Raw genomic sequence first — 13,493 nt, forward strand, 5'->3', positions numbered from 1 at the left:
AAAACAAGTTGTATAATTGAAATTGAATAGATAAAGATAGTGTTAGAGGGTCAAATGTAGATTTCAAACAAAACATATATATATATATATATATATATATATATACAGTACAGACCAAAAGTTTGGAAACATTACTATTTTTAATGTTTTTGAAAGAAGTTTCTTCTGCTCATCAAGCCTGCATTTATTTGATCAAAAATACAGAAAAAAATTAATATTGTGATATATTATTACAATTTAAAATAATTGTTTTTAAATGTATTATACTTTAAATTAACATTTATTTCTGTGATGCAAAGTTGAATTTTTAGGCTCATTATTACATGATCCTTTAGAAATCATTCTAATATGATGATTCATTTCAAAGTTGGAAACAGTTCTGCTGCTTAATATTTTTTCAGAACATGTGATACTTTTTCAGGATACTTGATGAATAAAAAGTAAAAATAATTTTAAAAATATAAATATTTTGTAATAACTATATACACTACTGGTCAGTAATTTGGGGTCATTAATTATTTTTTTCTTTTCTATTTTTTTTTTTTTATAAAATCAATACTTTTATTCAGCAAGGATGTGTTAAATTGATAAAAAGTGATAGTAAAGAAAATATTTATAAGAATATATATTATTTATTTATTTATTTTTAATAAATGCAGTTCTTTTTAACCTTTTATTCATCAAATATATTAGACAGCATAGCTGTTTCCAACACTCATAATAAATCAGAATATTAGAATGACACTGAAGGCTGGAGTAATGATGCTGAAAATTCAGCTTTGCATCACAGGAATAAATAATTTTTTAAAGAATATTCAAATAGAAAACTATTATTTTAAGTTGTAACAATATTTCACAATATTTCTGTTTTTTCTGTATTTTTGATCAAATAAATGCAGGCTTGATGAGCAGAAGAAATTTCTTTCAAAAACATTAAAAATAGTAATGTTTCCAAACTTTTGGTCTGTACTGTATATATATATAATTTATTTATTTATTTATTTATTTATTATTATTATTATACTTTCATTTTGAATGTTAATCATTTTTTACATGATTTTGTCATTTTTTAATTTGTCTTTTATTAATATTTCATATTTTAGTAATTTTACTACAACTCTAACTTACATATTTGAGTTAGTTGCCAAGTAAACTTTTGTATTTTTCATTAAGTTTTTCATCTACTATTTATATTTCAACTTTCAAAAATGATTTTCAATTGATTAGTTAACAATAAAAACACTTTCACTGGTAAAACATTCTTTAGGAGATGACATCATTGGGGGGACTTTCAGGTTTAAGATAGAGTAAGACGTTCGTTATTTTTTAGCTCAGCTGATTTTCACTCAAATTTCATTAAAACACGACAACATGAAGTTTGTTAGTGCTCTCATACTCTTAATGGTGTTGCATACGTTTAATATCAATCGCAATTGTTTTGTTTAAATGGGGTCAAAGAAACAAGGAAAGAAAGATGTCGCTGAGGGATAAAGTCCATTACTAAAGATGAGACTTTAGGGACGAACACTTACAGGTTTTAAACCCTCAATACTCTAGATCTACCCACTAGGCCACACTGCCTTTTACAACATAGAAAGTGTTTGCTGTGGATAATAGTCGTAGCGTGACACATACAGCTTTACTGACTTTTATGACAGATTCTGCTTGTCGAGATTAGTGGAGCAAAGGGCACCGGATTGCACTTGTAGACAAACTGCAGACTGCCGCTCACTGAACTCTGGTACAAGGTTAATCCCAGCAGTTGTTGCTAGTGGGATAAAGTAAGGTGTCATCACGCACCCTGAGGAGAGACGGCATGTCACCGCTGATGCGCCATGCACTTCTTGCCTAGGGTGAGAAGCATCTGTCCTAATGACTCTCCTTGATGATAGGTGAGCGACACGGCCACAGCTGGCTCTGAATCCTCAGGTCTGAGAGGAGAGAAGGATCAGGCATCCTGATAGAGTTACAGACCTCAATTGGCATCTAACAGGGAACAGTCCTTGGAGAAGATGCATGCTGTAAATGTGACAGATGGGTAGTGAATCGTACGGCATTTAGCTGCAGTGTGGAAAAGCCACAGGCACAGCTGGCAGCACCGGTACCCCTTGTTCCCTGCTCTTGGTACAGTATTTAAATATTTATTTAGTCCATTACAGTGTCCCAACAGTATAACAGTGTGCATCATTGGATATGTTTTTTCTAAAAGTTATGAAAATTTCCACCACAGTGGAAACAATTAGCGTTCTTTGTAATGTGAATGTACTCAATTACATAATCATTTTAAAGTCAATAAATTTTAAGAAATTGAAACTTTTAATCAGCAAATAAGCATTTCTGTTTGAAATAAATGCTATTCTTTTGAACTTTCTATTCGTCAGAGAATTCAGTAAAAAAAAATCATGGTTTCTGTAAAATATGTATTCAAATATTAAGCAGCATAACTGTTTTCAGCATTGATAATAACAAATGTTTTTTTAAGCAGCAAATCAGCATATAAGAATGATTTCTGAAGGAACATGTGACACTGAAGACTGGAAGAATGATGCTGGAAACTCAAAAAAAAATTTAAATAGTAAACAGTTATTTTATATTTCATAAAATTATAGTTTTACTGTATGTTTGATTGAATACCGTAAATGCAACCCGTGTGAGAAATTTTTTCAAAAACGTTCTTACAATGCCCAAACATTTTACAGTATTGTACATAAATGGCAATAGAAAAGTAGCAAAAGTAAATGAATAATGTATGGTAAAAAGTTTCCATTATAGATTGATTTTGATCTTTTAATGTGAAATCTGTCAATATGAATAAAAAGTCATTGGTAATAAAGTTCCCCAAAGTAGACACTTCAGTAATTCAATAATATATGCGCTTCAGTAATTTCCTCTTAGGCCTGTGTATTTATTTTCTAGGCTGCATTCAAATATTGGCATCAGTCTGCTGCTACTGTCTACCCCCTACCAGAAACCTAAGATAAACAGTTATTTCACTGCTTTCAGCTCACCCATTTTACTTAATTACAGAGCTAAACTAATGCCAGGATCTATTAACTGACGCAAGACAGAATGAGCACAGTGTTTGTAAGCATGCTTGAACGTGAACGCCCCTTGTGCATGCCGATGAGTTGTGTATTTGGCTCCTGTGGGGCCACAAGAGTCCCGCTGACTCCGGTGATGCAGAGCCTATCGTGTGAGTACGCCGAACCGGATTCACACTAATTGAAAAGGATCCCAGACTTGTCAGAACAGAAGAAGGAAGGGCAATAGTGTGCTCCCATGCTGTGCGGACTACTTTGAGAACCCTGGGAGAAATCCAATGACTTGCTCTGCTGATGTATGCAGATGCGATCATTAGTAAACCCAGGGTTACGGATTTCCCCACTGGACTATGGTTCTCATGCAGAGCAGGCAGCTTCAGACCATGGACTCCTCTGCATTGTGCCTCAGGCTAGACTGTCTGGCTGCGAACAACACATAATTACATTAAATGTATTGTTTCAGCAGCTCATCAGACACATTCGGTCTCTTTTCAGAGGCTCGCTGCAGCCGGGAGTCTTGTTTAGTTGTTATCTGAGAGTATGTTTCTCATGTTTGATAACGGCTGTTATGCTAAGCGCCTTCATGGAAGACTGAACCGAAAGAACTTGTTTTCACAATGCAAAACATATTTTTTGCACATTTTATCACTGGCTACTGTTGTCCTAGAGAAGAATTTTGTTTTTAATATATTTTCCAGCGAAGATTATATTGTTTATATATAAAAAACAAACAAAAAAACAACAACTTTAAAACAAGATAAATTTACTTGGTTTCAAAAATCGCAAAATAAATTGAAAAGGTTATTTTAAGGTTTGGTTGTTTTACACGTTTATGTTTTCTATTGTAAGTTTCTTTATTGGTTACCTACAGAAACCAGAATAGAACACATTAAATTAAAAATGCTCCTTCACATTTTAATGACTTTTTTTCTAGGGTAAATTGTCATTTCTTTATTTATAATGAAATGTCAGTATCTCTTATCAGGAGTGAAGTTTGTGCTTAACATTAAGGACCACAATGGAAACAAGTTTTTAACTTTATTGTGCTATCCTTGACAAATTAAGTATATTTAGCTACTTTTCTAATCAATCAAATACTACATTTGTTAGTTTTATTCTTTAAAAAAAAGGTAACCTACGTATTTTTCAAACAGAATTTTTTTAATTGAATGTAGGATGGGGATCTTTAGCGTTGTGGTGTGCATTTGACACAATGAGACATATGGAAGTCTTGGCATAAGGTGCCTCTAGAAATACTTCATTTTAAATAAGATGTCTTGCAGGAATGCTTATCTTGTATCTTTGGTGCACTGGCACAACAAGGACAAGAAACATCTCCGTTCTACTGGTTATAACAAGATTTGCTTGTTACTTGTCTAGACACGATTTCAGGGAATGAGGAATAGTGGTTTATCCCTTAAATGACCTGCTGATGAGATTTAACATAATGCCCACAATACAAAAATGTAATAAAAGAAAATTTAAATAAAAAAATAAAAAGAGATTAAAAATATATAATATTTTCTTTTCCTTGTTTAAACTTGTAAAAAAAAAAAATTAGACTTAGACTTAGACTTCTCCTGTCTTACAAAGTAGGGACTAGGTTATACAAATCCAGACAGGGCCTTCAAATCTACATTTATCGGCCTTAGAATGTTTCAACCCATGTCTAGGTTCGTAAGAATAATTAAAGCTGTCAGACACAAACTCACACAGGCATGGACACAAGAGGGCAGAGAGAGGCCAAGCATGAAGATTACAGAAGGGATGGTGGTGGGGGGGAATTAGAGGAGGTTGGAAATGCAAGCTCAGCAGCTAAGCATGACAGGAATTCAGTACATGCACACAATAGTCATGAAGGAATCTGCAGACATTCAGCCTTTTGACAGCTGACAGCTTATTACTGAGACCTGATGCCAGCAGAACCACATACGTTTGGTCAAGAATAGGGTGTTATCTTGCCATTACTCCAGTCTGTAGTGTCACATGATCCTGTACAGACATCATTAATCATACTACATCAACATAGGGCTTCACACACAAAATAGCTTTTATAGTAAAATTTGTACTTTTTTTAGAGAGCACGAAACAAAATTCTGATTCACTTCTATCTGTAGAATTGCAAAATCATTTAGTGAATGTATCTTGTGTATTGTTTCAATTTGAAAGATGCCGGGTTACTGCACAGCTGGAGTGTGTGTGTCAGGAGTTGAGCTCTTAAGACTGCGTTGTCATTGATCCAGACTGCAGCTGCAGCCTCCAGCTGTCCGTCTCTTCCAAACAACAGCATCATCAAACAGCGCTCTTCCTTCACTCTGACAGGCTCCATGAATAATTCCATTTGGAACTTTGGCAAATTGCAAATTTCATGTGAAATTTGCCCGGAAAAACAAACAAAAGAGCTAAAAAATTTAGACTACACCCGAGGGGGAAAATATACTTTGAAGTTGTTTTGATAAGATGTCTTAAAGGTGACCCACGCTTTTATCATCTTCAGTTACCATACAGTATATCTATACTGCCCAATACATGGCCATTTTGAGATGATCAGAATCAGTAAATAAGCTGACTACGAGAAAAGCATAATATAGGTAGTGAATGATGACAATTTTCAGTTTCAATCAAATAATCTGATTTCTGGCACAGCATTTCATTCGAGCTCTTTAACCTACAACATCTCATTAAGATGAAGATGGATGCATATTATATTTTTTATATAAATAATACATATTTATTAAAATATATTTATATAAAATAAATATAAATGCTGCATATTTTATATATTTTTTTGTATTAATTAATGAATCAATCATTGAATTCCTTCCAGAAATTGCTTTTTTTTTAATGTTTTATTCAAAAATCTGAGGGGCCATGTATACCCCTGTAGGCATGACGCTTCTATACTAGTCTAGCTATACTATACTAACTATACTAGTCCTTTCAGCAGAATTTGTACCATTATTGTGACTCTATCCATTCAAGTGAGCCCTTTAATCGGTTGTTGTGTAACAATGGGCACTAAGTGGTTTATTTAGATCAAGCAGCCATTCATTCACTTCACGCATGAGGTCTTGATTCACATTTTTCCTTTCTCATTGTTTCAAGCATCCCACTCAGACAGACTGTAGTTATTCAGGAATAATTAGTCCTTTTAATCTTGTCCTGATCTGTACAGCATCTGAAAAGCACCAGCTCAGCTTTCCCCCTATTGACTTGCAGTGCAGCAATACCCCCCCCCCCCCAACCTTCCATGCCAGCCAACAGTTTCCATGGTAACAGCGGCTTTGAGGGGAGTATCACATCAGTGAAGCTCCTTCAGTCCAGCGCTGTGAGCAGATGTGTGTGCCGCACCAATCGTGCAGCTATGCACGGCGCAACCAAATGCTACGGATGAGAGAAGAGCGAGAGCGAGGAAAGAACAAATAGAAGAGAAAAAGACGAGCGCTGGTTTTCACATGCATCTGCTCCAGTGGTTAATGAATCTTGAGTGTAATCCAGTCCTATCCTCTGACTTCCTGTCCAGGGCTTTCTGAGTCGCAGACTGAAGGGCTCCATTAAACGCACCAAAAGCCAGCCGAAGCTCGACCGCCACAGCAGCTTCAGGAACATCTTACCGGGCTTCAAGAGCGCGGAGAATGACGGGTAAGTTGGAACCGTTCAGTTGGTTGCGTTTGGATTTGCGTTGCAGTTTAGAGTCTCTTACGGCTTCCTGTTTGTTGCTTTATTTATTTTATTATTCGTCCAACACCTGAATCCACCAGTATACTGACAGCTGTCAACACATCCTTCATGATGTGTCTTTTACAAGCCATGGTTTTTCTAATCAACGTGTGACATAAAAATGTAGATTTTGTGCCATTAAGTTAATTAACAGATCTCCCCCTGTCTGTATTACACAGCGTAACGCCTCGATTTGCAGCTTTCTGTATCTCCTTCAACGTTCATCACGTAATTCTCCAAACATTTAGCCTCTCTGTTAATCTCTATTAGGATTGTTTAGAGTCACTTATTGCGGTGCTAAAATGTCTGAGTCATTTTTCTCCCCAATGAATAGGAATCACAGAGTGAGGAATGATTTGGATTACTTGCAGGATAAATGACCTGGCCTCAGTCTAATTTGCGAGAGATGCCTGTGAAATATTCGGCTCCCTGCGTGCCGTTCAGATTGTCAAGAGATGAAATATCAGGCTCTGGGATGCATATGCTGTTTTGATGTGACTTTAATACAGTGACCTCATGTAGCAGTTCGTGGTCAGTGTGTAGCTTGTTTACGAGCGTGTAGCAATGCACAGTTGCACACAGAAGTGAACAGAGAGTTTAGATATTGTGACTGTGTTTGAGTCTGTTATTCAGAAGGACTGGCCACTAACTTTGCGCAATAACTGTCAACCTCACTTCTTTATGAACCATTTTTTTTCTTGTGCAAATAGATTCAATTGACCACAATTGGAGGCTTACTGAGCTCTCAGTGCTAATCAGATTTCTTTCCTGATTTTTCTTGCATTTGTTTGCCCTAGTTTCAGTTCTTAACTGTGTTCAGATTTGCAAAGATACCAAAATCTGCAATCAAATTTTTTTTTGTGAACTCAATAATTTCGTAATGTATTGCTTTGCTCTCTTACTGTGTCAACAATTGTCTTTTTTAAATTTTTTCTTTTTTTTATTATTATTATTATTATTTATCCTTTGGGAAACTAGGAGAATCTTCTGTTGGTTGTTAAATTATGCATAACTGAAATCTGAGCTATAAAAGAGCAATGTCTGAGCTATAAAATATTGACCTTTAACTTGATGGTTAATGATGTGAGTTTGAATCAGGCTTCTGTTAGTTGAACCATTATTTCCCGTCATCCTTTCCAATTGTACCATTCAACAAATGTCAAACTGGTGCATTTAATGTTTTATCATTTTTTTATCTTTTATTTTTTATCTCTATATTATATATTTTTTATTATTATCTTCATCGCATTTCAACCCCTTACGGTGAATGTCCTGGGTGCTGTTTTCAATGTAATAAAAAGTAAATGGAGAAAAGTACCACATTTTTTTTTATTAAAAAGTCCATATGACTCATGCGCTCTATTACAAATCTTCTGAAGCCTTGCGATAGCTCTGTGAAATTTAAGCTGCTCTCGACTAATCATTTTCCACTTCTTTGTTGCTCTCATATCAAATCCTGTGCCATTAGTTATTAGACACTTTCGTGGTAGTTTTATGGTGCATTTTATAGTTCCATTTACTTTTATTATATTGAAAAGTATGGGCTGTTCCGCAAAAATGTGACTTTTACTGAAGAAGGAATCTCTTACAGTTTAAATGTGAGCAAACTATGACAGAATATTCCATTTTGAGTGAACTATATCTTTAAGTTTAAGCTATTTATCCGTTTACTACAAAAATGCACCTTTGCTTCCTCAATTCTCTATTTGTGTGGGAACGTCACATTTACCCATAAGAGTATCGTCTCTTCATGAGAATTTGTTGAGTCACTTACAGGTCTGCGAATATCATAGGAACCACGCCAAAGACTTCTCCACAGCTCACTGTCAACCTTGTGCTTTCGTGTTGCTGTGGTGTTAGCAGGCAAAAATGGCCTTGCTTGTCCAGAGATTTTATGCCTCATTAAAGCAGCATATTATCCTGGGAGGCACCAAGGTGTGTGAGCTGGATATGACACACACATACTGCTTCATAGATGCTGTGGTAGCCTCCATACCTGACTGGGCATACCTGCCAGTCACAGTAAGCTAAGGGTCATTTCCTCTAGATGTGCCTGTTCAGTCTGCCTGGACCTGAAAGTTACAAAGCCAGGGTCGATGTTGCATAGTTCAGACAGGGTCTGTCACCTCTGCAATATCTTTTACCATCAAATAGCCTTTTATTTAAGTTTATTTTCTATTGCTTTTTTTGAGCACAAATCATCCACCTTATCCCAAAGAATAATGTTTGTCTTAATCTTAATTTATCTTTATCTTATCTTTAATTTTTATATCATTTTTCTCTTTTCTCTTTCTTTTTGATTGTCATCAAATAGCCTTTTATTTAAGTTTATTTTCTATTGCTTTTTTTGAGCACAAATCATCCACCTTATCCCAAAGAATAATGTTTGTCTTAATCTTAATTTATCTTTATCTTATCTTTAATTTTTATATCATTTTTCTCTTTTCTCTTTCTTTTTGATTCTCAGTAAAAAAAAGAAAAGAAAATAATTAAAATTGGTTTGCAAATTGCAGAAGCATTCATGTTTTCGTAGCATTCTATTTGTTGACTATAAACATCAAAGCTGTCATTGATTTATTTAACATGTCAACTAATAGTGTGAGTTTGGTCTGGCCGATAACAGAGAGGGGAGGGACTTAAGGGCTTCCTTAGAATTTATGATTATTTTTGTGTTTATAATGGTTATAGACTTGATCTGCTTAACAATCTGTTTTCACTGATTAAGCCTTATGTAATCAGAACTTTAGGTTGTTAAAAAAGCATGAAATTGGATTTATTACACTGGATTTTTATCCTCATTCAGTCTCATGCTTGTAGGGGATTATAATTTATAAATTAAAACTGCACGCAGAGATGAAAAGGCCCTCACACCCAGGCTCACCACTACCTGGTGACCATAGGAGAACAGCGAACAGCAACAGCGAACATTGGGCCATATGCTTATAAAATGTTAAATATTTGTGCCACATTTCCAACAGGTGGCGCTATGATTATAACTGAATATTGGCATGTAAATGTCTTCAGGCCACGACAAACCAAACACATGAAGTTTGTGGCAGATCGAACATTGCATGTTTAAGTTAGTTTAAAACAAGTTATTTCCTGTTGCCAGCAGGTGATGGTATGAAGTCTTAAAAGAATAGACATTGATAATAATAAGGAAATGTTTATTTGCACAAAATCAACATCTGAAGGATCACATGACACTAAAGACTGGAGAAATACCTTCTAAAATTCAGCTTTGATGTCACAGGGAACAAAAAATTTATTTTGAATGTATTCAAATATAAAATAGTTATTTTTAAATAAATCTTACAAAAAAAACATGGTTATTATGCTTTTACTATAATAAAATCATGGTTAGTTTTTGTAAGGGAAAGTATGCCTCATGATAATGTAATAGATTCAGTATTAGGATTTAAAGATCATGATTATTATACAAATTTTGACATTTAGACAATTTAAAAATATATATATTGTTAAATATAGAGTATTTAAGTCATTATAATATGTATAAGGGCTACATTATCCCGCTTATTACATGGCTACATAAAATATTTACACAAAATGACACAAAATATTGAGTTGAAATATTTGAATGCAAAGTTTCCATGAAGACAGCAGTTGCTAGCAAAGTTCAAACTAGATGGATGTTTAGGGATACGGTGCAGTCATACCACTTATTATACCACAATTTACCACAAATAATTATGGCGATAAAAGATATTGATTTAAGACAAATTGTTTTAAAATCTCACCAGTATGTTAGTTATCTCATAATCCATTACAGTGTACAAAACAATCATTGCAAAATGACAGAAGCTGTGTTTTATAAAACAAGAGACGAAGTCCGCTTAACCAGTATGACATAATTAAATAATTGTACACATAATATTGAGTTTTTTTTTTTTTTCAGATATTTTATTAACTAACTAACCAAACAAATGCAAAGCTTCCACAAGGGAAGTTATGTAATATTATTAATAACTTAATAACTAAATTATTAGTTATGTAATAATTTAAATGTAAATAAAATGTATTTATATTTAATTTAATGTATATATTACATTTATAATAAATATATATTACGTGCAAACAAATTACAGTGAGGTGGTTGTTTTGCAACAAGGTGGAGACAACAGCAAATGGGTTGATGTAAAAGTGACAGTTACAAAAACATTTTTGAAAAAAAGTTAACGTGCAGTGCAAACATGTGACAGAGAATTTAGACACCGAAAAGGAAAATGGAAGTGAAGGTGCAGTTCAAGAGAGAACCTTTAATTATTTTGCATGACCTTTTTTAATGAGTAATGGTTATGGTCATACAAAAATAGGGTTGTCCGTGGTACTTGGCAGGATTAGCGATGTAGAATAAGGTCATGTAGGATAAGGCATTAATATGTGTTTAATTAGTACTAATAAATGTCTAACATTCTAGTAATACGCATGCTAATAAGCAACTAGTAGTAGCAACTAGACCCTAAAATAAAGTGTTACCTTTTACATTGTCACCTGCAAATCCAAGTGGAGAACTCAAATATGACATTCAGTCTTATGCGATCTCTTTACATTGCGGCCTCCGAAAAGGACATTGGCTTTAAGTATTGATTTTACTTCATTTTCACGACAACCATTATCTGAACAATAACGGCAGTGAGGTCTCTTCATCCTCGTGTAATTGAACGAGAAATAAAGGAGGTGGCGTCGTCTCAGCTGGGCGATGGATAGGGCTATTCAAGCATGTTTTCATTCAGCAAAGGCCATCTTCTTCACCTCTGGCTCACACTTCTGTGCATTTATTAGTGTTATTAGTGCATCCATCATTTTTTATCTAAAAGCATGCTGCTTGAAACCAATTACTGAAGCATCATGTTCTTGTTTTTTGTTTGTTTGTATGTGTTTTTTTTAAGAGTCTCTTGCATCATCCTGTTGGACACAGCGTGGTTTCCAGGTCAGACTCCCTTCATGCTTCCGGCTGTTTTGCCATGTCCCACTTAATTACAAGTCTGGGAGTCGTGTAATAGAGAGAATGCATGGCCTTGCTGCACTCTGCTAATATCAAGAGACATGCATGCCCAGAGCGTGCCAGTGTAGTGTGCACCCTATGCCACAGATTACTGTCTTCATTTCTTTATGTGTTTGTGAATATGTGTGGGGAGTCTTTGTCTTTCTTCTCTAGACGAATGGTATATTCAGAAGCTGTTATGTTATTTGGTTTATTTAGTGCCCTGTGAGTTTCACAGAAGACCGTCTTGTGGTCACCATCGATGTGTGAAATCTAAAACATCCCAGTAAGCATATATACAGTATGAACAGAGATACATAAAAGAGAATCATTTAGACAGCATTATGTTGTATTCTAGCACCATTTGTGTACAACATCTTTAACATTTAAAAGGATTGAGATCAGAAGTGTTACAGAAATATCTTTAGAAAGCTATTCTGGCATCCATCAGAAAATATACAGCAAAGGAATGAAGATGCAAACACTCTAAAAATGGCAAATTCCGGATGAAAACAGACTTTAAAGATGAAACCTGCTGAACTCATATTAAAATACACTGCGATACACTGTTATATGAACAGCAGTGGTGGTTTCAATAGAGTTAGAGATTTCAAAGAGTTAGGAGACAGAAAACAGAAGCTCAGTTGTGGACGTAAGCATAAGAAATCTTGAGAAAGCAATGCAGCTGGTAAGATTACCATTAACAATACATGCACAGTCCTTGGAAACCACAGAATATGTAACAGGTTTTACGACCACATAAAAGCTACATGAAGCGCTAAGCATCAATTTCCATAGTATTGCCATGGTACATAAGCCGCAAAGCTAGCTCAGTTTGCCATTAAATGCAAACATTGAGAGTTAAACCCATTGTTCAATGAAAAGAAAAGAAAAAAAAAAACTGAACATATCCATCAATTCAATAACCAGCGAAAGTCCTTGACCAATCATAGAAAGGCTCTGAATGTACATGACAGTCATTTTCATAGCTGATATGGTACTGGTTTTAGTGAGGTATAGAGATAGCAGCAACTAATAAAAAAAAAAGGTGGTGGGATAGACAGCCTTTCAGATAGATGTAGTACCATGGGGGGAAGACAGGGTGAGATGGAGACAAAACCAAAGGGATAGATGGACTGAAGGAAGCGAGGAATTGCACCTCTGCTGTGGGTGTCTCTTTGTGAGGAATCCAGGTTTGAATTTAATGAGGCTAATCCATTACGGGCAGACTGCCACAGCCCTCACATCACATGTCTTCAAACCAAACCTAACCACCATCACCATACCCGCTCGCTGCACGCATCCCCCATCTCCTGGGAAGCCACATACTGAGGGACAGTGGTTTCCAGTGTGCCTTTCATCAATATCAGTCAATAGTGACAACTTGTGCATGTATTATTTAAGAGGTTGGAGGTACACAAGTTCACTTAAAAAGATAAAAGGGAGACCAGGGCGTATTGTCACAGCTCTCCAAACTAACATTTTAATTGCAGTATAATTTTGCAGTAGATGCCTATATTCAGGACAAGACTATATTTCTTAATAAATGGTCAGATCAGGGAAAGCTTTCGATTTATTTATAGTGTTTAAGAAAAGTTTTAATAAGTTATATATATATATTGTAGCCAAGGCTTTTGAATATAAAGAAATTACTTTAAAATAAAAATAAATATTCTCTGGAATATTCACTTTAGTAAAAAAATGTGACAACTAGCCCCGATCTCCCC

The 13,493-nt window shown here is 35.0% G+C and overlaps 1 protein-coding gene across 4 annotated transcripts in view; it reads left to right on the plus strand.

The window, feature by feature from the left end:
• The window catches only part of LOC113077989 (disabled homolog 2-interacting protein-like), an 85,941-nt gene that overhangs the window by 33,439 nt on the left and 39,009 nt on the right, over window positions 1-13,493 (plus strand). For all 4 annotated transcript variants that reach the window (XM_026250254.1, XM_026250249.1, XM_026250247.1 and 1 more), the window contains one exon: window positions 6,565-6,683. In XM_026250254.1, coding sequence (XP_026106039.1) covers window positions 6,565-6,683 — 119 coding nt within the window. The remainder of the gene's footprint in view (window positions 1-6,564; window positions 6,684-13,493) is intronic.

Source organism: Carassius auratus, unplaced genomic scaffold, assembly GCF_003368295.1.
Source record: "Carassius auratus strain Wakin unplaced genomic scaffold, ASM336829v1 scaf_tig00023745, whole genome shotgun sequence".
Lineage (NCBI taxonomy): Eukaryota > Metazoa > Chordata > Actinopteri > Cypriniformes > Cyprinidae > Carassius > Carassius auratus.